We start from the raw sequence: 24,123 nt of genomic DNA on the forward strand, positions 1-24,123 counted from the left end.
TCCCCTACGGGCATTTTTAACTTTTAGAACTGATTGATAGTCGCTGGTGACACTGCCTAGGTGTCAAATATTAGAGATTCACGCTGTGAGAGAGGTTGTCAAGCGCTCGGTTTGTACTCAAGGCCCTTTGAGAATGAGAGTGCCATCTACAGAGTACACTAGGGTGCACTTGCAGGACATTGGTCCAGGTGGATGGTGGACTCAGCGTAACGCAGAGAAAAAACTTAGTAATAATGGAATGGACCTTTCTGAGGGGAATTGCACTTCAAATAGGTATGGAAACCTGTCTCCTTTCCCTCACACTCCTGCCTCCAGAGACAAAATTCCAACAGTCTTCCATTTTAGGATGCGGAGAAGACTGAGTCACACGGATGAGGAGAAAGCTAAACAGAGTCCACGTGGGGAGGCATATAGGCTCAGGGGTGTGGGGAATCTCACCTTGTTAGGGCAGTGGAATGAGGTCTTTGTGATGCACTTCTGTGAAACTTAAAGTTTATAAGGGGCCTTTGAAAGCTAACTGAACCTTTGTTACTATTATGATTTCTGTTCTAAATGTGTCCAGAAGTTATTTTTCTGTTTCACCATTTTTCCTTAAAAACAACATATAGCCCATTTTCTTACAGAAAAATCTTAAGCTATGTAGTATTTCTCTTTTTAATTTGCGTAAGGCAAAAATATCTCTATTTCCATTACATTTTATAGTGAGTCAAAATAAGGTGGCTGTTTGGATGAATGCATGTTAAAATTTTGAAGGGTTCTGATTCTTACTTGAATAATTTAGGGTGGTTCTGCTCAGAAGTGGAAATGAACGTTAATGCTGTTATTAATAAAGGTTTTTTTTTAGAGATGAAACAATTTAGGTATATGTAGTGGAATTATTTGTACAGATCACCTGACTAAAAAGCATGTGTAACATTTTCCCAAAAGATTCCAGAGGAAATGGAGGAATTTACCATTACCCTACTTAATGCCACTGGAGGAGCTAAAATAGGAAATATAACTACTGCTACTCTGAGGATTAGAAGAAATGATGACCCCATTTATTTTGCAGGTGGTATTGCTTTCTTATTTGAGTGAGTTTATCTTTCTTGAACAGTGTAAGGATGCTTTTTTCAATAATTGTTTTAAGTGAACATTTTCAATAAAGCATAATTGATACATGTTTAAATAGGATTTCATAATTTGACCATTATTCAATCTCTTTGACATTTTAACAGATATTTTTAAGGATTCTAAAGGAAAAATTAGTACTATTTTGTTAGCTTTGTTTTCCTCTTTTAAATTTCAAGGTATTTTCTTTCCTTTGGCAAAAATGAACACTCTTCCATGTTACCTCTCCCAGTACACAGGGAAGTAGTGAAGACAGTTCAGGGTTTGTGTATTGTACTTAATGAATGGTTACTTACTATAATTACTGTTAATTTCATGGACATATAAATTAACATGTAAATTAAGGTTTCCCCATTTTTTCCACTTGAATGCTTTCTTTACAACTGTCTTTGCCACTGGAGACATCTTTTAGTTTTATTTGGTATCTAATTTATTGGTATCTTATTCTTCCTTAAATCATTTTTTGCAGGCTGTTCAATTTGCAACTGTAGAACTCGTAAACCTCTTGAATTTTATCGATTTATGTTTTAACCTTCAGTTAACATGTACTTAATGAATTAGTCCTGTGTTCAGTCTTCTATTAACCCTGTAGAAGATGTGGAAGGTATCTGGGCCTATTTTCAAAAAAAAATTTATGGTCCAAGTTTAGAAATGAATTCTATGAAACAGTAAGCAGAGGATTCCGGATAGTATACAGTTTACTGACAAATTGGGAGTTGCAGACAATGGATTTTGTAGGAATCAAGGCAAGAGGAAAGCCACTGACTCAGAGTAATTAGAGGAGACCTCATGCAGGCATTGGAATCACAGCTGTCTTTCAGCAAAGACTCAGTGGAGGGTATTTCTTGTGGTGGGCAGGGAGAAATGTGCAATCTGATAATATGTAGATGGAATCAGAAAAGCTCACACGTTCCTTCTTTTCTTTGTGAATATTTTAGAGCCTCGTGTAGTGAGGGTTCGGGAAGGTGAGACTGCTGACTTTAAAGTTCTCAGAAATGGATCTGTTGATGTTCCCTGTACCGTCCAATATGCTACCATGGATGGGGAGGCTACTGCCAGAGAGGGAGACTTTGTTCCCATTGAAAAAGGAGAAATGCTCGTTTTTACAGTTGGAAGTAGAGAGCAGAACATATCTGTATTCATTATGGAAGATGATATCCCAGAAACAGATGAGCCCTTTTATATAATCCTCTTTAACTCAACAGGTAAATAAATTATATTTATGGCAGAGTGTTGTTTCAGTTCTTTTACAAGATGGCATTAAGTACTTCACTGTCACCTGTGAATGTTCAAGAGCAAAATTGTTTCACTGATTTCTTGAGGGAAGGGGTAAAAGAATACATGTGTTGAAACTTTGTGTACCTGGTATACGCTATGTCATTATTTTTAATCTTTTTTCACAAATAGCACACACAGAAAATTATGTTATTATATGAGGAATTGAAATCTAGCTGAAACTACCCGAAGTCTTTCCTAGTCACTCAAGGACTTAGGGCGTTATTATCCTGTAGACTTTTCCCTCCTACCAGGGCACCGGGCATAGTGGTTGGGAAGCTGTATTCTGCAGGTGACTGAGCCCAACTGACTGATAATTCTCTGTAGCCATAATCACAGTGTGTGACAGTTTGCAAGGGGGAAAGATAGACTTTTCCCTCTTCTCTATACTGTAACTGAAGCAGAATGTTTTGCCCCTATCTTTAGTAAATTAGAGGGGCCATAGCTTCTTTTGGTAATTGTTTTATTCTTTTAAGAGTACACAGAGCTATTTTTTCCTTAATCTTTTCTAATAAGTTGAAGACATGATACTCTATCATCCCTGATTATGCAAGTGTGTTTTTTCATATATACAAGACATTTTCCTACATAACCACAATATAACCATTAAAAGCAGGAGATTAATACAATCATTGCCTCAGACCCCATTCAGATTTCTCCAGTTTTCCCTTAGTGTCCTTTTGAGCGAAATGATCCTTTCCCAGATCATGCATTGCGTTTAATTGCTGTGTGTCTTTAATCTCTTCAGTCTGAAATACTCCGTCTTTCCGTGGCTTACGTGACCTTTATAGTATGGAAAATTACAGGGCAGTTATTTAGTCGAATGTCCTTCATTTTGGTTGGTTTGATGTTCCTCATTATTAGGTTCGGGTTTTGCATCCTTGGCAGGAATTGCGTAGAAGAATTCTGTGTTCCCATCACATCCCTTCTGTTGGCACAGATTTCTATTTTGTCCCTTTACTACCAGGTCTATTTTGACCACAATTTAGGTGGTGATTGCCAGGCTTCTCTACTGTACTTTTTGTTCCTTTGTTTTTAATACAAATTTTGTGGGAGAAGTACTTTAGAACTACATAACTGTCCTGTTACTCATCAAACTTTAAATTTTTTCATTGACATTTATTTATCAGTATGGGCTTATGGTTTCTATTTAATGCAGTGGGTTATATTTCACTATGATTATTTACTTTGAAGGTCAGATTATCCCAGGTTTGGCTAGGGGTGGTCTGTTAAAATGACTTTCTTGTCTTTTTGACATGTTCCTATTATTCTTTGAGCATTTTCTTACTTCCTGGCACAGCAAGCTGTTCCATACTCATCTGGTACTTTTCCTGTCAAAACCCTGGAATCAGTCATTTGTTTCAAGAAGCCCTGACTCCTTTCAGTGCAGAATGCTGTTTAGAAACCAGAACCTCAATACTAGGTGTGGGAATTGCTTCTTAGGCTGTTCTCCTCCTAGGCCCACTTTCAGAGACAGGGAATGCATGTATGTCTGTATGCATTTGTGTACTGGGTGAGCTGACAAGTTTGTTTAGGTTTTTCTGTAAAGTTACGGAGAAACATGAATGAACTTTTTGACTGTCCCTATATATATATTTGTCGTTGTTGTGTAGTCGCTAAGTTGTGTTTGACTCTTTGCGACCCCATGGACTGTAGCCTGCCAGACTCCTCTGTCCAAGAGATTTCCCAGGCAAGAATACTGGAGTGGGTTGCCACTTCCTTCTTCAGGGGAGCTTCCTGACCCAGGGATCGAACCCATGTCTTCTGCCTTGGCGGTGGATTCTTTGCCTTGGAGCCCCCAGGAAAGCCCCTCAATATATACACACACACATTAACATCTGTAGTTCTGTACCCAGCTGTATATATTGAAGGCCATTGTATCTAGTATCACAGGGCTTGTTCTAGTTTTCTCTGTTTTCCTATTTATCCCTCTGTCCTCTGGTGATGAGAAATCCAGCTCCCTTTATCGTTATTTTTTTAATTAATGAATTATTATAATTGGAGGCTAATTACAATATTTGGTGGTTTTGCCATACATTGACATGACTCAGCCACTGGTGTACATGTGTCCCCCTGTCCTGAACCCCTTTCCCACCTCCCTCCCCATCCCATCCCTCTGAGTTGGCCCAGTACACTGGCTTTGAGTGCCCTGTTTCATGCATCAAGCTTGGACTGGTGATCTTTTTCACATATGGTAATATACATGTTTCAGTGCTATTCTCTCAAGTCATCCCACCCTCACCTTCTCCCACAGAGTCCAAAAGACTGTTCTTTATATCTGTGTCTCTTTTGCTGTCTCACATATAGAGTTGTTGTTACCATCTTTCTGAATTCCATATATATGCGTTAATATACTGTATTGGTGTTTTTCTTTCTGACTTACTTCACTCTGTATGATAGACTCCAGTTTCACCCACTTCATTAGAATTGACTCAAATGCATTTTTAATAGTTGAGTGATATTCCATTGTGTATATGTACCACAACTTTCTTATCCATTCATCTGCTGATGGACATCTAGGTTGCTTCCATGTCCTGGCTATTGTAAACAGTGCTGTAATGAACATTGGGGTACATGTGTCTCTTTCAATTCTGCTTTCCTTGGTGTGTATGCCCAGCAGTGGGATTGCTGGGTCGTATGGCAGTTCTATCTCCAGTTTTTTGAGGAATCTCCACACTGTTCTCCATAGTGGCTGTACTAGTTTGCATTCCCTCCAACAGTGTAAGAGGGTTCCCTTTTCTCCACACCCTCTCCAGCATTTATTGTTTGTAGACTTTTTGATAGCAGCCATTCTGACCAGCGTGAGGTGGTACCTCATAGTGGTTTTGATTTGCATTTCTCTGATAATGAGTGAGGTTGAGCATCTTTTCATTTGTTTGTTAGCCGTGTGTATGTCTTCTTTGGAGAAATGTCTGTTTAGTTCTTTAGCCATTTTTTTGATTGGGTCATTTATTTTTCTGGTACTGAGCTACATGAGCTGCTTGTATATTTTTGAGATTCATTCTTTGTCAGTTGCTTCATTTGATATTATTTTCTCCCATTCTGAAGGCTGTCTTTTCACCTTGCTTATAGTTTCCTTCATTGTGGAAAAGCTTTTAAGTTTAATTAGGTCCCATTTGTTTATTTTTGCTTTTGTGTCCATTACTCTGGAAGGTGGGTCATAGAGGATCCTGCTGTGATTAATGTCAGAGTGTTCTGCCTGTGTTTTCTTCTAGGAGTTTTATAGTTTCTGGTCTTATATTAGATCTTTAATCCATTATGAGTTTATTTTTGTATATGGTGTTAGAAAGTGTTCTAGTTTCATTTTTTACAGGTAGTTGACCACTTGTTAAAGAGATTGTCCAGCACCACTTGTTAAAGACATTATCTTTTCTTCCTTGTATATTTTTGCCTCCTTTGTCAAAGATAGGTATCCATAGGTGTGTGGGTTTATCTCTGGGCTTTCTATTTTGTTCTACTGATCTATATTTCCGTATTTGTGCGAGTACCATACTGTCTTGATGACTGTAGCTTTGTAGTATAGCCTGAAGTCAGGCAGGTTGATTCCTCCAGTTCCATTCTTCTTTCTTAAGATTGCTTTGGCTATTTGAATTTTTTTGTGTTTCCATACAAATTGTGAAATTATTTGTTCTAGTTCTGTGAAAAATACCGTTGGTATCTTGATAGGGATTGTATTGAATCTATAGATTGCTTTGGGTAGTATACTCAAAGTATACTTTCACTATATTTATATGTATATGAATATATACATATATATTTATATGTATAAATATATTTCACATATATTTATATATGGTAGTATATTTTCACTATATTGATACTTCCTATCCATGAACATGGTATATTTCTCCATCTATTTGTGTCGTCTTTGATTTCTTTCATCAGTGTTTTATAGTTTTCTACATATAGGTCTTTTGTTTCTTTAGGTAAATTTATTCCTAAGTATTTTATTTTCATTGCAATGGTATGGGATTGTTTTCTTAATTTCTCTTTCTGTTTTCTCATTGTTAGTGTATAGGAATGCAAGGGGTTTCTGTGTATTAATATCCTGCAACTTTACTATATTCATTGATTAGCTCTAGTAATTTTCTGGTGGAGTCTTTAGGGTTTTCTATGTAGAGGATCATGTCATCTGCAAACAGTGAGAGTTTTACCTGTTCTTTTCCAATCTGGATTCCTTTTATTTCTTTTTCTTTTCTGATTGCTGTGGCTAAAACTTCCAAAATTATGTTGAATAGTAGTGGTGAGAGTGGGCACCCTTGTTTTGTTCCTGACTTTAGGGAAAATGCTTTCAATTTTTCACCATTGAGGATAATGTTTGCTGTGGGTTTATCACATATGGCTTTTATTATGTTGAGGTGTGTTCCTTCTGTGCCTGCTTTATGGAGATTTTTTTTTTTAATCATAAATGGGTGTTGAATTTTGTTAGGCTTTCTCTGCATCTATTGAGATAATCATATTGTTTTTATCTTTCGATTTGTTAATGTGTATCACACTATTGCTTTGTGAATATTGAAGAATCCTTGCCTCCCTGGGATAAAGCCCATTTGGTCATATTGCATGATCTTTTTAATATGTTGTTGGATTCTGTTTGCTAGAATTTTGTTAAGGATTTTTGCATCTGTGTTTATCAGTGATACTGGCCTGTTCAGTTCAGTTCAGTTCAGTTGCTCAGTCGTGTCCGACTCTTTGCGACCCCATGAATCGCAGCACGCCAGGCCTCCCTGTCCATCACCAACTCCCGGAGTTCACTCAGACTCACGTCCATTGAGTCAGTGATGCCATCCAGCCATCTCATCCTCTGTCGTCCCCTTCTCCTCCTGGCTCCAATCCCTCCCAGCATCAGAGACTTTTCCAAGGAGTCAACTCTTCGCATGAGGTGGCCATAGTACTGGAATTTCAGCTTTAGCATCATTCCTTCCAAAGAAATCCCAGGGATGGTCTCCTTCAGAATGGACTGATTGGATCTCCTTGCAGTCCAAGGGACTCTCAAGAGTCTTCTCCAACACTACACTTCAAAAGCATCAATTCTTCAGCACTCAGCTTTCTTCACAGTCCAACTCTCACATCCATACATGACCGCTGAAAAAACCATAACCTTGACTAGATGGACCTTTGTTGGCAAAGTAATGTCTCTGCTTTTGAATATGTTATCTAGGTTGGTCATAACTTTCCTTCCAAGGAGTAAGTGTCTTTTAATTTCATGGCTGCAGTCACCATCTGCAGTGATTTTGGAGCCCCCCAAAATAAAAGTGTGCCACTGTTTCCGCATCTATTTCCCATGAAGTGATGGGACGAGATGTCATGATCTTCGTTTTCTGAATGTTGAGCTTTAAGCCAACTTTTTCACTCTCCTCTTTCACTTTCATCAAGAGGCTTTTTAGTTCCTCTTCACTTTCTGCCATAAGGGTGGTGTCATCTACATATCTGAGGTTATTGATATTTCTCCTGGCAATCTTGATTCCAGCTTGTGCTTCTTCCAGCCCAGCGTTTCTCATGATGTACTTATGTGTAACCACTTTCCATTGCTTTGTTTACCTCCTTGCTAAAACAAGATGGCCTTTCTTACTACACTTGGGTTCTCACTTGCTGCTCCAGGCCAACCCTCTTCCATCACGTGGATGTCTTCCCACTCCACTCAGACTCCAGCATCGAGCACCAAGATTTTCTCTGTTGGAGGTGTCCTTCTTCCCCTGAGCAAGCTCTAACCTTGGGCTGGGTTCCTGTGGTGCCCTGTCCCTTACCCTCTGTGTGCATGTGTGCCTCATGCCTCTTACATGCAAATACTCAGAAAGAAGATGGTGAAAAAATAGAGATTGCTTAATTTTTGTTTGTGCTGTTTGTCATTCTCCTGATTCCTTTGACTCTCTCTTTTGTGTCTTCCTGTTTCCCTTCATTTCCATTATTTGCTATACCACCAATTTCCAATATTTGCTGTGACATATTGTATCACAAATGTGCATGAAAGCAGAACCCTACAAAATTAGGCTTGCTTGTTTTTGTTTTAGATTTTATGATATATTTTAAGTTATTCTATTACTCTGTAACATCAGGATATTTTATATAACTTACTGTCTGTCTTTTTTATTTCCTCCTTTTTTCATTGGCTAATTATCTAGTATGGTTAAGTACAGCTGTATATGTATATAAATTACGTATAATGGGCTGGTTTGCCACACATGTCCGTTTCTCTAAGTTTAGTTTTAGGTGTTGTCCTCATCTAATTTTCAAAGTTTTAATTGTATCTGTTCAGTAAACTTTCATAAATACCGGTGACTGAGCCTCCACCCTGCTGGGAGATGAAGTTGATGAAGAAGCATTTGTCCAAGGACTTACAATGAATTGTGTGTGTACGTGTGTGAGTGTGTGTGTCAGTATGTATGTGTTAGTATAATGTGATAATCACTATGTTAGATTGACAAAGTGTGAAGTGGTGTAGGAATACAGCAGAGATGCACTTAACTTGGGAATTCAAGGAAAAATTCCCAAAAAGAGTTGTTGCTTGAGCTGGGTCTTGAGGAGTGATGAAAGGTGAATAAAGATGAAGACGACTTTGGTTACAGAGGTGACAGCTGCAGTGGAGAGTAAAAGCTATGAACCTCAAGGGACTGGTGAGAAGACACGTAATTTATTGGCTGTTACAGTGTTAACAGTCTGTGGAAAGAATTGGAATAGAAAGAAATCATGTTCAACATCATAAAGATTGCTTTGTTCTGTGTATGAACAGATCAAACTCTGCTATGTGAAGGCAGAGATCGAAGTACTTAAGCCAGTGATTCTAATTAATGTATCTTATAGGGTAATCCTTTAATTCATTATTTTTTTACGAAATGAATCTACCTCAACATTTAGAAATTTGATAAAGCTATATTTTAAATTTCTAATTAAACTATTGAAGTGATATTCCTATTATAAAAATATCATGTATGTTTTTCAATAAAGTAGTTCTTCTGTAATTAAACATTTCCCCAGAGACAAGTCATAGTAAACTTATTTAGGCATCTCTTTCTCTCATTTGTTTATGACCTTCAATGAGTAAATTCCTCTTGGAATTTGAACCTTATTACAAGATGTTTCTTAGTTTAAAAATACAAATTTAATAGTAAGTTAAGTACTTTTTTGTTATTTTGACTCCTCCATTTTTAATTTAGGTGATACGGTTGTATATCCATATGCAATAGCTACAGTGATAATTGAAGCTAATGATGACCCAAATGGTATTTTTGCTTTGGAGCCCATAGACAAAGCAGTTGAAGAAGGAAAGACTAATTCATTTTGGTAAGCATGTTTACATAAGGCAAATTGAAAGTTGAATAAAGTAAAATAAAATCTTTACATATGCAAAAATTTGAAACATAGTTAATCTTTCAAAATTTAAAAATATGCCTATGAATGGAATAATTTCAGAGTTGGTTGTCTGATTAAATCATAAACTTCTTTATGCTGTTTTCACTTGTTAAAAAAACTCTTGACACTTTAGATGGTAAGAGAAATTATTCTTTTTACTCTCCTTAACCCCAACTTTTGTTCCTCATCAGAACACAGAGACTTGAATTATCCATGGTCTTCTGGACTTCTTCTCTCAAGTGATATGTACCTACCCTCGCCCTGGGCTCTGCTTTTGAAGAACTTTTGTCAATTCTCATCTGAATATTTTTGATTGAATTTGTCTTAGAATTTATCTAAGAATTTATCTATTCTAGATAGAATTTTATCTATTAGAATTTATCTATTAGTTTGGATCTGTTAGTTATGATTTTTAAGCATTCTTTTCTTTATTATTTAAGGTTCTACTTCATTTGTCCTTTTCCATGAGATTCTTCATGGTTGCTCAGTAAGAACTTGCTGGCTGGTTTATATTAAAGATGATAAACAGACAAAGTGTATTTATGACATAATACAGAAAGTTCTCAGTAGAGTTGGATTTGCCACTTCCACATTCTTCATAAGAAATAATTTTCTGTACTTTGTTTTATAGGATTTTGAGGCACCGGGGACACTTCGGCAATGTTTCCGTGGCTTGGCAGCTCTTTCAGAATGATTCTGCTTTACAACCTGGACAAGAGTTCTATGAAACTTCAGGGACTGTTAACTTTTTGGATGGAGAAGGAGCCAAACCAATAATTCTCCATGCTTTTCCAGACAAAATTCCTGAATTCAACGAGTTTTATATTTTAAAGCTTGTAAACATTTCAGGTGCAGTGTTTTCCCATCTATTTTATTTTACCACTAAAGTTTAATATTTTATGCTGAAATAGCTAGAGCTAGGTAGAAAATGCACCTAATGAAGTTTTATGGATGGAAACTTATTTCCATTCTCAAACTTGTAAATAAAATTTTTTCCTCACACCAAATAGAGTATCTCAAACAAAACAGTAATAGGTGATAGGAAGTACAGATTCATGGTAGTTTAAAAAGCTTGGCCTTTGTACCTTAATTTAAATAATAATGTCCCCATCAATTTTGGTTTTAAGCATGAGAATTAAGTCTTTCTATTTAATATCCTCTTTTCAGCTGGTTGTTAATGAAATTATAGTGAATACCCTTGAACATGTGGTGAAAGCTGTATGGTGACACTATGTTCATTGATCAACAAGTAAAGTACTTAATGAGAAGTTTGGTAAACAAATTCCTTTTGCCTTCACTTTATACTGGAAAGTGTTTTCAATTCTGAGTTTTCATTCTGATTTCATTACAGGTGGGTCCCCAGGTCCTGGGGGCCAGCTGGCAGCAACCAACCTCCAGGTGACAGTAATGATTCCATTCAATGATGATCCCTTTGGAGTTTTCATCTTGGATCCGGAGTGCCTAGAGAGAGAAGTGGCAGAAGATGTCCTCTCGGAAGACGCTATGTCTTATATCACCAACTTTACCATTCTGAGACAGCAGGGTGCCTTTGGTGATGTACGAGTAGGCTGGGAAATATTGTCTAGTGAATTCACTGCTGGTTTGCCTCCAGTGACAGATTTTTTGCTGGCTGGAATTTTTCCCAGCTCCGTGCATTCGCAGCCACACATGAGGCGTCACCACAGTGGGACAGATGCATTGTACTTCAGTGGACTAGAGGGTGCATTTGGAACTGTTAATCCAAAATACCATCCTTCGAGGAACAACTCAATTGCCAACTTCACATTTTCAGCTTGGGTAATGCCCAATCCCAATACGAATGGATTTGTTATAGCAAAGGATGATGGTAATGGAGGCATCTACTATGGGGTAAAAATTCACACAAATGAATCCCACGTGACACTTTCCCTCCATTACAAAACTCTGGGTTCCAATGCTACATATGTTGCCAAGACCACTGTCATGAAATATTTGGAAGAAAATGTTTGGCTGCATCTTCTAATTGTCCTGGATGATGGTATAATTGAATTCTACCTTGATGGAAATGCAATGCCCAGAGGAATCAAGAGTCTGAAAGGAGAGGCCATTACTGATGGTGAGTGTCATCTCCACAATTAGGACCCTGAATTTTGAGTTTTGAAAAATTTTGACTTCTTAAAAGCCTCGCAGGTATTTCTGGGAAGAGGGGAGGAGAGGGTGAGATGTATGGAGAGAGTAACATGGAAACTTATGTTACCGTATGTGAAATAGATAGCTAATGGGAATTTGCTGTATGTCTCAGGAAACTCAAACAGGGGCTCTGTATCAACCTAGAGGGGTGGGGTAGGGAGAGAGAGGGGAGGGAGGTTCAAAAGAGAGGGAATATATGTATACCTGTGGCTGATTCATGTTGGTGTTTGACAGAAAACAACAAAATTCTGTAAAGTGATTTTCCTTAAATTAAAAAAAAAAAAAAAAAGGCCTACCTAGTATTTAAAAATCTGCTTGGTGTTTGGTTTATAATTTCTTTAAATAAAACTGTGTGTCTACCAAGACCATAAGTTTTGTGCTGGGTACTGTAGAAATGAATTGGGCAGAGACTCCGCCTTTGAAGGTAGCTGAAATAGGCTCTGGGAGAAAGGTATGCAAACAGATCACTCTAACACGTGGTAAGAAGAAAGAAAAAAAATTACCAAGTAGAAAGAAACATTTATTCCTCCTGTGGTCGTAGGAGAGTTGGGCATGATATTCCAGATAGAGAAAAGAACAAAGGTGTGGAAATGTGAAATAGAATATTGAATCTGGGGAAACTGCTACCAGCTCAGTATTTCTGGAAGTAGAGTATGCTGGAGATACGATTAAAGAGGAGTCAAAAGAAACTTATATTAAGCAATCTAGCAATTACAGAGGTTTCAAGTAACAGGCTTTAAAGTGGTAAATTCTGTGGTGTGCTTTATAGAGAGGATCTTTGTTGTCTTTAAGCTGGACCACAGTATGCTGTTTCCTTGAGAAACACACTTGTGTGCATGTTTCTTCCCAAACATCACTTATCTCTATTATAATCACAATTTCCTCCCAGCCCCTCTATCCTGTGATTTGGTTCTATTTTTTTTTTCCCAATGGGAAAATAGAACAGAGCTTGTATGATATCTTAACAGATTATCTTTCCTTCTGAAACCTCCTGCATTAGCTATCTGGTTGTATTTTTTCTTTCCTAGTAGAAAAGAAGATGGGCAAAAGAAAACATATACACACTGCTGATTTCAACCTCAAGAACTATGCTTACAGTGCTCTGTGGCATTAAATTTTGTCGTTTGATTGTGAATATAGACATATGTTTGTTAACATTGATTTTTTTGGGTGATCGCATGGTGGTAGAATGAGAATGGGAAAGATGGGAAAGTAAGACCTGGTGTTTCTTTTCTCTGTGTAGCTTGCTGCAAGGAACTTACATTGTTGATGTAATTTGTAACTTAAAGTGGAGGAAGTGTGTATATATATATTTAGGTTATGAATGAAATGCAGGGTATTATATGTTTATTATAAAATATATAAAAGTACACATAAGTGTACAGATACATGAATTTTTTAAAATTTTTAAATGAATCAGTTTCAGCACTCCATATAACCAGTCCCCACATCAAGATATTTTTTTCCAGAAACCCTCTCATTTTCTCTTTGCTAGTCATTGACTCACCACCATGCCCAGCAGCTACTATTGCCATTTCTAAGAGCCTAACATTAGTTTTTAAAATTTATGTAAATAGGATTGAGCAGTGTGTACACTTGAGTGTCTGAGGTATGTTCAATGGTGTGTGTGAAGTTCATCCATATTTTTGTCTGTTGTAGACATTTCACTGTTTCAGTCAGTCCAGAACCACTGGAGAAGGCATGGAGGCAATCCCAAATCACTGCCAAACTCTCATCTTCCATAAATATTTTAGTTGAGTTATTAGAGGGAATAAGTAAAGAAATAAGAATTGTTGAATTCTTGAAAGGGTTTATTATTGCTACGTAGTAATGTAGTTAAGCTGCATGTTGTTATTATCATGAAAAAGTCCCCGAGACTCATATAATTGTAGTTCCTAGAAAGGGATATTTCTTTTTCTGCATTTATTGCATTGATTGTTTGGGTAAAAAGTTATATTTAGTCCATAAGAATTTCTTTTGCTGAATTCTCACAACTTTAACTCAAGATAACTTTTTAACAGACCAAGAGTTGAAGTTCTCAAAGAACAGTAATACTAAAGTTTTAAAATTGTGACTGAGTTGAATCATTCCATTCTTAGATGTGCAAGGAAATTTTTAAATTTCCTGGAAGAAATGTCTGTCTTAACATATGCACATACATTTGTATATACACATACATACACATGTACAACATATCCTTTGGTACAAAATGTCTTAAATCCCAGTGATTCCTGATTCATTTTTCATTATAATATTGACAGAAAATAGCCTTTATTTGTGTTCTAGTTATGCAAAAGCTTTGCTTAGCTAATAAGACCTTTTAATAAAATCATTTCACTTTCTGAATCACACTTGTCATTTAGGACAGTACAATTGTGGTTATTGTAGCATTTAAACCCATTTCTAATTTCAGGTCCAGGAACGTTGAGAATTGGGGCTGGAGTGAATGGCAACGACAGATTTACAGGCCTGATGCAGGATGTGAGATCCTATGAGCGGAAATTGACCCTTGAAGAAATTTATGAACTTCACGCCATGCCAGCCAAGAGTGATTTGCATCCTGTTTCTGGATATCTGGAATTCAGACAGGGAGAAACTAACAAATCATTCATTATTTCTGCAAGAGATGACAATGAAGAGGAAGGAGAAGAATTATTCATTCTTAAGCTAGTTTCTGTATATGGAGGAGCTCGCCTTTCCGAAGAGAATACTACAGCAAGATTGGTAATACAAAAAAGTGACAATGCCAATGGCTTGTTTGGTTTCACAGGAGCCTGTATACCCGAGGTAAGTAGTGAGCTTGGTGAATTTCAGAGTGAAAAAGTTCATCATGTGGATTTGTTTGGGAGTGGACTCTCTTTCATTTGGTAAGATGGCTTGAGTGTTGACACTAGACCCAGAAGTATGCTATAGACAGTGGTGAAAATGTAAATTATAAGGTCTTTGCTCTTGTAAGTTCACAGTTTGAATCAGAAGCTTAATGAGGAGAAAGAAGTAATAATAAGGTAGCAAGTGCAGCTTTAGCAATTATCCTTAGAGTTAATGCCTTTCACAGAATGTATAATTGTACTCCACATGGAATTTACTTTCTGGTTACCAGGTAAGTAAATGAAATAATATATATTGAAAGCATCTGTGAATAATTGAAATTTTATTAAAGTATATATTTTAATATTTTTCCCCCCACATGCGAAATATTCTTAGGTAGTTACAACGTTCTTCCATGCTGGGTGTAAATGCCTTTCTTATCACCCTCTTGGCCAGCTTAATTCATTAGGCAGTTTTACCATCCTTATCAGCCCTTTCCAAGCATTCAGAGATTCGTAATCATCTTGGTTTCCTGCTCAGTAACGTGAGATCGCGTGAAACTGCCTCACAGGTGTTGTGTGTGACAGCAACAGCTCAGTGTCCGTGAAAGAATGCCAGCGAACAAGAGAGGCGTTCCCTTTGCAAGTTTTTCTTGTAGGTTTACAGGGGTACATACATAAATTGAAGCAATTGACAAAAATTTGAAGGGTAGAACTTGAAAAAATATCTAGGTCACAGGCCTCATCTGTAGCTCAGATTGGGGTTACTGGCTCCCTGGAGTGTTTTATTGCCCCTCCTACTCTTTGGTGACAGTCGTAAGAGATCTTCAATACGTGCTCTTTTTTACACCAGCAATAGAATATCCTAGACAGGGAGGACAAATGTCCTCCTATGATTTAAAAGAGAAATGTATTTATCTTTAATGATAGTACTTTTAGATGCTTAGTCATCAAAGAACTTTACATGTTAAGTTTTTTGTTCAACTTTCTGACAATTCCTAATGTACTGCAACAAATATTACTCTCTTCATTTAGTAGAGTTAGAAATGGCTGGTTAGAGACCTTAGAAAATAACTAACCCTAGTTGAATTAAATGAGATAGGATCAAATAACAGATTCAAAGCCTGGCAGTTACTAGCATTTTAATAAATATTAATTTTTCTCCTCCTTTTTTTGCTCCTAAGAGGCAATGGGAAGAACTGGAATTTGAACTTATGTCTTGTGAATTCTAACCTTCTGTCTTTCCCCCTTGTATCTTCAATACCATCTTTATTTTTAAAAAGACAAAGGGACTTCCATCAGGTTGTGAGGACCATTCTGGCACCATGTAAGATTAGTTTACCTTCATATCTCTTCAGGACCTGGCACCTGCCTCTGACTTCTCGTGTTAATCTCCTCTTCGGTCAACATGTTTCGGGCAGACTTGCCTTCTTTTAGTTCCAGTCAGACTTGCCTTCTTTTAGTTCCAGTCTCAGGGTCTCAGCACTTTCTAGCCTTTCTGTCTGGAACATTCTAATTCCAGATCCGCAGAATTAATCATTCGAGTCTCAGCTCCAAAGACATCTCAGTGAAGACTTTTTGATTTAAAGTAATCCTCCCACTTCTCCCAGCTGGTCAGTCTCCATCCCTTCACCTAATTTTACTTGTTTCATAGCACTGATCACACTTTTCAATTCCTTATATTATTTATAAGCCTACTTATACACTGGCTTTCCCTTTTTCCCACAAAGGGGAAAGAGCTCTGAGTGTGACAAAGGTTCATTACTATATCTCTGAGACCCAGGTTTGATCCCTGGGTCAGGAAGATCCCCTGGAGAAGGAAATGGCAACCCTCTCCAGTATTCTTGCCTGGAAAATCCCATGGACGGAGGAGCCTGGTAGGCTACAGTCCATGGGGTCGCAAAGAGTCGGACGTGACCGAGTGACTTCACTTCTTCTAGCTTTCTGGGCCATTAAACTCAATACTAAGTTTTCAGTGTTGGCTTGTCTCACAGTTTCCCCTGATAGATTGTCTGGGTGTTGTTTTAGTTGCACCTAGATACGTACCTTTGTTCCAAGATATTTCAGAATTTGAACAGGGTCAGTCAAGAGGAGCCTGGTAGGCTGCAGTCCATTGGGTCACTAAGGGTCGGACACGACTGAGCGACTTCACTTTCACTTTTCACTTTCATGCACTGGAGAAGGAAATGGCAACCCACTCCAGTGTTCTTGCCTGGAGAATCCCAGGGACAGGGGAGCCTGGTGGGCTGCTGTCTATGGGGTCGCACAGAATCAGACATGACTGAAGCCACTTAGCAGCAGCAGCAGCAGTCAAGCTTTGATTGCAGAATAGAACTTCCTTACACGAGCCACAGCACCTGTAGTTGTAAAATCTCTGGAAAGAAAAGGAAAACATGACTGATTATCCTGTAAGTCCACATGAGAGAAAAATAGCATATACATCTGTGTTGGGAAAAAGTTTAGATGGTTAATACAGGAAAAGTGTTGTGTCTTAAATAGCAGATTCTGCAATTTGATCGTCAGGAAGATTACAGAATTTTCATGCCTGAAAATGTTAAGAAGTATAGAACTCATACTTTCATCTTGGAGGGATTTGAAGACAGGGTGATGTCAAATATTTTTGTTGTGATGACTGTCATTAGTATTTATTGATTGCTTACTGAAATTGGCCTCAGAGTGTAGTCCAAGTCCAAGGACCGTTATGGGTTCTTGACTTCTTTTAGGAGTTCCACAAAGATCAAATCTAATTTTATAAAAAACTACGATGTCTTTTTCATTTTATTGACAATTGACATTTGCACTGCAAAAGCAGTGGTTGCCAAAACTGCTAGTTGCCAGTGCCTTTGTATGAATCCAGGCAGCAGAACCTGACTGTACTAGTTGTCATTTCTGTTTATTACCACACACCTGTAGTTCAAGAGGTGAAAATCTCACTTGAGTATACTTGATGAAGGAGTACAAAACATTCATTTGATAAAATTTCAACCCTTAAATACTCACCTTTTTAACACTGTGTATCATAGGTGGTGCTAGTGGTAAAGAACCTGCCAGTCAATGCTGGAGACATAAGAGATGCAGGTTTGATCCCTGGGTGGGGAAGATCCCCTGGAGGAGGGCACAGCGCCCACTCCAGAATTCTTGCCTGGAGAATCCTGTGGACAGAGGAGCCTCGTGGGCTACTGTCCATAGGGTCGCAAAGAGTCGGGCATGACTGAAGTGACTTAGCACATGCACGAATCACAAAATGAGAAGCACAGATAAAGCGCTTCTCTGCGTTAACAAAACATGGTAATTGTGGAAGGTGTGTGGATAGAGTCATCAGCTGAACTAGCTGCCCTTTTTGCGGAACAGCATTTTTCCTTGAAAAAGTGACCAGTAAAGTTTGATTATTCAGATTTGGGCGCCTGGCAGACATTTATGGAGACAAATGAAGTGAGCCAGTGACTACCAGGAAAGCAACTGATAGTATTTATTACCAGTGGTAAAAACTTGAGCTTTCAAACAAAAATTAAGAGTTGTTGAAACATCTTACAAACTAAAGTGAGCTTGACTGTTTTCCAATACTTAAAGACTTTTTGGTTAAGATTGAAAGTGATATTAGCTTATTTTGATAGTGATTAGCTTTTATTGATAGTGATTTGCTTATTTTGTGTAATGAAATGCATCAATATTTGGAAGATCTGTGTAACTAAGTGAACCAATATTTTCCAGATAGTCAATGTGTATTGCTACAAATATAATAACAGAGTTTAAATTTTATGGTTACTTGCTTCATTTTCAAATGTAAAAACCATTTTCATTTCTGTAGATTCTTCTCCATTGTGTTGTTGCAGTGACATTGAAAAGTTTTCTTTTTCCTATCCCTTCAAAAATGCTGAAGTCAATAGAGATCCTTAAAGACTTCTGTCTGAGTTATGTTACGCTTTTAAATTTTTCATAGATTCACATGACATAAAGTAATATTAAGGTTAAAGTGAAAACATAATCAGATCTGAAACAGGTAGTGAAAGTGTGTAAAATATGATGTAGTCTGCTAGTTGGCATCTTGAAAGAGATGACATTACTTTATGATATGTTTCCTCCTAACCAGGTACAGTGTGTTCTGGCAAATAGCAGATACTTAATAAATTTAATTGAAAGAATGAACAAACTTGTACGTAGTTTAGTGCCCTGGTGGGGTATGCCAAGTAGTTCTTTTTATTCCAAGAGAGCCCTATACTGAACAGGTGACTGATTTTTGTTTGACTGTTGCCTAGTAACCATGTTCTCATGTTCCCTTCCTGTATTTTGCTATTCTTTGTACTTTTCAATGTTATTTTCTCTCCACCTTCTTTTCCCACTATTTTTGTATGTCCTGAAAGCTTATATGCCCCATAATGATAAAGTTTCCTTTCCTAATGATTCATAGAAATTGCAGGTCTTATTGGTTTACTTTTACAGCCAATATTTGGATTATGTTTTATATTTTTGGTTTGTTTGTCTTTAAGCATTTATTTTTTTAAAGACTCATTTATTGATTTATTTTTGGCTGCACTGGGTTGTCGTGGCTTTGCTCTGGCTTTCTCCAGTTGTAGAGCAGGGGCTACTCTTTGTTGCAGAGCACAGAATCTAGGCACATGTGAGGGCTTAGCTGCCCCGTGGCATGTAGGATCCTCCCTGATCAGGGATCAAACCTGTGTCCCCTGCATTGGCAGGCAGATTCTTAACTGCTAGACCACCAAGGAAGGCCCTGGGTTATGTTTTATATATTTAAACTTGTGGCTTAAGAATAAAGTTAGAGATAATTTTGAGAGGATCTTTGTAAAAAGAGAATATTATTTGACTTGGACTGTGTTCGCTTTTGCGTGCCTGCCATCTGTTATGTGAATAGATTCCTTTAGATAAAAGTGATGCTGATATAATCTGATGTCACACATCATCACCCAAGCATGAAACGAACTAAAAAATTAATTGAATGTGTAATTGTTTAGCTTTACTCTTCTGTTTCAGTAGAGAAATCCAATTCATGGCTTACAGTGTATTATTTTTTCTAAAAAGTGTATTTCTAAAACTCTGCTCACTGTTAACCTTTATAATTACTTTTCTGATGATCTGAAGATATGACGAATTCCTGACTCAGTAGAGGAAACAGTAGTGGCTGCTATTGCTTCTTGTGAAAAACTGAGTGATGGTGGTTCTGACGTTTATTGCTTGATGTTATGCCCTTTCATATACTATCCTGAACATTTGCTTGTTTTATGATTCTAAAGTCAATTAGATGAATATTTTCATAGTAGAGAAAAATCTTTTAATTACTTATTCTCTGTGTCTTAATCCCCTTCTGGTATTACTGATTTCATCATCTTGTCTGCTACTTCCCAAAGTGCTGTGCATTGTGCATGGATGGTCTTGGATGGAAATATCTCATGCATTTTCCTCGACACCCGTCCTGAATCAAGACTCCATTTCTGAGTCAGAATCTCTGGCATGGGATGGGAGGGGAGGTAAAAAGCTGAATTTAAAAAGTCTTTTAAAGTGGAAAATACACATACAAAAAATATGATATGGCACCCCAGTTACCTCTCACCTAGTTTTAACATTTATCAGCCTTTTGTCAGTCTTGTCTTTTTCTAAGCTGGCAGAATTAATTTTAAAAGCAAATGTCAGGCATTATGTAATTTCTCTGTAAATTTATAAGTTTGTAAGGTAGATTTTTTACCAAACATCCTATGTGATTTTTTTTTTATGGGTGCTTGACACTTGAAACTTCTTCCTTAATTAAAACTTTAAAATTTGCTTTATTGTATAAATTATTAAGTTATTAAAATTTCTATGAAATTTTGATATATAGCATACATCTGCACACACTGTATTGAATATGGATAGTCTTTTTTGCCTTTCTTTTTAAAACTGAAAATAATAGGTGATAGATTTTAATGAAATAGACAACTTTTCCCCATGTGATTCTTGCAGACGAAAAGCTTAGTGCTGTATTCTGCCTGGCTATTTGTCATTGATTTGGTAAAAAGCTATAAGGAAACATCATACTCCCCAGTGTATCTTTGGATCTATTTAATCTATGTCTTGGACTTTGCTGGTGGCTCAAATGGTAAAGGATCTGTCTGCAATGTGAGAGACCTGGGTTGGGAAGATCCCCTGGAGGAGGGCATGGCAACCCACTCCCATATTCTTGTCTGGAAAATCCCCATGGACAGAGGAGCCTGCTGGGGTACAATCCATGGGGTTGCATGTAAGGAGAAGAAATGTAAGGGTTTTTTTTCTTAGCATTTAACTGTATTATTTGGGACCATGTAAAGCACTTGTTTAACTTCCACCAAAACCCATGAGACTTTGTGATCTTCATTCTAAGAAGAGATCACTGAGACTGAGGAAGCTTGGTAAATGACAGAGTGAAACAGTCAACCAGGACTGAGTGACTGCAAAGTCGTGCTCTTTCCAGCACACACGTGTTTGTGTACCATTTGGCTCTGAGGAGCATGCTGATGTTGCTGTCTAAATTAGGTACTGTGTTAAACACCTGTGTCTGTCGTTTCTTCCCTCCAGCCTCTGAGGCTTGGAGAGCCCCACGTTCTGAATACTTAGTTCTCACATAACATGATTGATGGGTTCCTAAAAATCACCACACTATGGCAAATCACATAATGAAAAACACAGAACTTAGGGGAAAGATGGGTTAGGAGAACACGACCCCCCAAATTGGTCAGTAGTAGAGAAATTGAAATGTAGGAACCTAGTAAAGAATAAGTTTACATAATTTTTTAAGTCTTAAATATGCTTATCAAGTATGGCATGTATACCTTACAAAAAAAGTTTGTTTGTAAAAGTGGGGAAAGTGCAGTTAAGTGATGGAAGGAGGGTTATTTGAAGTCAGAGGGAAAGGTGTCACATTAGATGCAGATAAGTGGCTGCTAACACACATGCTGAGCGGAGGCAGCAGGTAGGTGTGCGTGCCCATGTAGCTTGTCTCCGGTGGTGCAGTTTTCTGTGTTTGCTATGTTTCTAACGGATGAAGTTTTACATAAATAAATGTGGACTCCATGTTATGTTTAGAATGCTTCCTGATACGTCACTTGTATTGGGACACTCGTTTCAAAACCAGGGTTACTGCAGAGCTGATTGTACTTGGCCCTGTTCTATCTAGGTTTACTTCTCTATTGTCTCATCCAGTCTTTACACACCATTTATGTCATGACATTAAAATATACCATTTGTATATGGCCTTGAAATACCACTTTTTAAACTGAACTGTAGTTGATAATACTGTGTTAGTTTCAGACGTACGGCAAAGAGATTCAATTACAATGAATCAGATTCTTTTCCACTATGGGTTCTTAAAAGATATTGAATATAGTTTCCTGTTCAGTTGTTCAGTCGTGTCCAACTCTTTGTGACCTCAAGAACTACAGCATGCCAGGCCTCCCTGTCCATCACCAACTCCCAGAGTTTACCCGAACTCATGTCCATTGAGTTGGTAATATGATCCTATCATCTCATCCTCTGTCGTCCCCTTCTCCTCCTGCCTTCAATCTTTCCCAGCATCAGGGTCTTTTCCAGTGAGTCAGCTCTTCGCATCAGGTGGCCAAAGTATTGGCGTTTCAGCCTCAACATCAGTCCTTCCAATGAACACCCAGGACTGATCTTTAGGGTGCACTGGTTGGATTGCCTTGAAGTCCAAGGGACTCTCAAGAGTCTTCTCCAACACCACAGTTCAAAAGCATCAATTCTTCGGTGCTCAGCTTTCTTTATAGTCCAACTCTCACATCCATATGTGACTACTGGAAAAACCATAGCCTTGACTAGACGGACCTTTGTTGACAAAGTAATGTCTCTCTGCTTTTTAATATGCTGTCTAGGTTGGTCATAACTTTCCTTCCAAGGAGTAAGTGTCTTTTAATTTCATGGCTGCAATCACCATCTGCAGTGATTTTGGAGCCCCCAAAAATAAAGTCTGACACTGTTTCTACTGTTTCCCCATCTATTTCCCATGAAGTGGTGGGACCGGATGCCATGATCTTCGTTTTCTGAATGTTGAACTTTAAGCCAACTTTTTCACTCTCCTCTTTCACTTTCATCAAGAGGCTTTTTAGTTCCTCTTCACTTTCTGCCATAAGGGTGGTGTCATCTGCATATCTGAGGTTATTGATATTTCTCCTGGCAATCTTGATTCCAGCTTGTGCTTCTTCCAGCCTAGCGTTTCTCATGATGTATTCTGCATATAAGTTAAATAAGCAGGGTGACAATATACAGCCTTGACGAACTCCTTTTCCTATTTGGAACCAGTCTGTTGTTCCATGCCCAGTTCTAACTGTTGCTTCCTGACCTGCATATAGGTTTCTCAAGAGGCAGGTCAGGTGGTCTGGTATTCCCATCTCTTTCAGAATTTTCCACAGTTTATTGTGATCCACACAGTCAAAGGCTTTCGCATAGTCAATAAAGCAGAAATAGATGTTTTTTCTGGAACTCTCTTGCCTTTTCGATGATCCAGCAGATGTTGGCAATTTGATCTCTGGTTCCTCTTCCTTTTCTAAAACCAGCTTGAGCATTTGGAAGTTCACGGTTCACATACAGTGAAGCCTGGCTTGGAGACTTTTGAGCATTACTTTACTAGCGTGTGAGATGAGTGCAATTGTGTGGTAGTTTGAGCATTCTTTGGCATTGACTTGCTTTGGGATTGGAATGAAAACTGACCTTTTCCAGTCCTGTGGCCACTACTGAGTTTTCCAAATTTGCTGCATATTGAGGTGCAGCACTTTCACAACATCATCTTTCAGGATTTGAAATAGCTCAAGTGGAATCCCATTGCCTCCACTAGCTTTGTTCATAGTGATGCTTCCTAAGGCCCACTTGACTTCACATTCCAGGATGTCTGGCTCTAGGTGAGTGATCACAGCATCGTGATCATCTGGATCGTGAAGCTCTTTTTCGTATAGTTCTTCTGTGTATTCTTGCCACCTCTTCTTAGTATCTTCTGCTTCTGTTAGGTCCATACCCTTTCTGTCCTTTATTGAGCCCATCTTTGCATGAAGTAGTTTCCTGCGCTATACAGTAAATCCTTGTTGTTTATTTTATATATGGTGTAGGTATCTGTTTTCCCATACTCCTAATTTATTCTTACGCCCTTTCCCCTTGGGTAACCATAAGTGTTCTGTGTCTGTGAGTCTGTTTCTGGCTTGTTTTTCTTCCCAGCTCCACACAGCTTGTGGAATCTTAGTTCCTTGACCAGGGATTGAATCTGGGTCCGTGGTAGTAAAAGCCTGATTCTTAACCACTGGACCACCAGGGAGTTCCCTGTTTCTATTTTATAAATAAGTTTATTTGTTTTATTTTTTAGATTCTACATATGAGTGATAACAGACGATATTTATCTTTCTCTGACCTGCTTCACTTAGTATGGTAATCTCTAGGTCTGTCCATG

The 24,123-nt window shown here is 37.9% G+C and overlaps 1 protein-coding gene across 6 annotated transcripts in view; it reads left to right on the top strand.

Moving 5' to 3' along the window:
• The window catches only part of ADGRV1 (adhesion G protein-coupled receptor V1), a 542,962-nt gene that overhangs the window by 61,281 nt on the left and 457,558 nt on the right, over positions 1-24,123 (top strand). For 5 of the 6 annotated variants that reach the window (XR_015168196.1, XR_015168195.1, XR_015168194.1 and 2 more), the window contains exons 16-21: positions 928-1,051; positions 2,049-2,315; positions 9,537-9,663; positions 10,364-10,581; positions 11,084-11,827; positions 14,315-14,688. Coding sequence is in view for 2 of the 6 variants with exons in the window: in XM_086413045.1 (XP_086269171.1) it covers positions 928-1,051; positions 2,049-2,315; positions 9,537-9,663; positions 10,364-10,581; positions 11,084-11,827; positions 14,315-14,688 (1,854 nt within the window). In the remaining 4 variants the exon portion in view is untranslated. Of the gene's footprint in view, positions 1-927; positions 1,052-2,048; positions 2,316-9,536; positions 9,664-10,363; positions 10,582-11,083; positions 11,828-14,314; positions 14,689-24,123 lie in introns of those variants that run through there. The other variant, XM_086413044.1, reaches the window with a different exon arrangement.

This window comes from Bos grunniens, chromosome 7 (assembly GCF_055505025.1).
Source record: "Bos grunniens cultivar Pamir isolate PY7600 chromosome 7, Bosgru_T2T1.0, whole genome shotgun sequence".
Taxonomy (NCBI): Eukaryota; Metazoa; Chordata; class Mammalia; order Artiodactyla; family Bovidae; genus Bos; species Bos grunniens.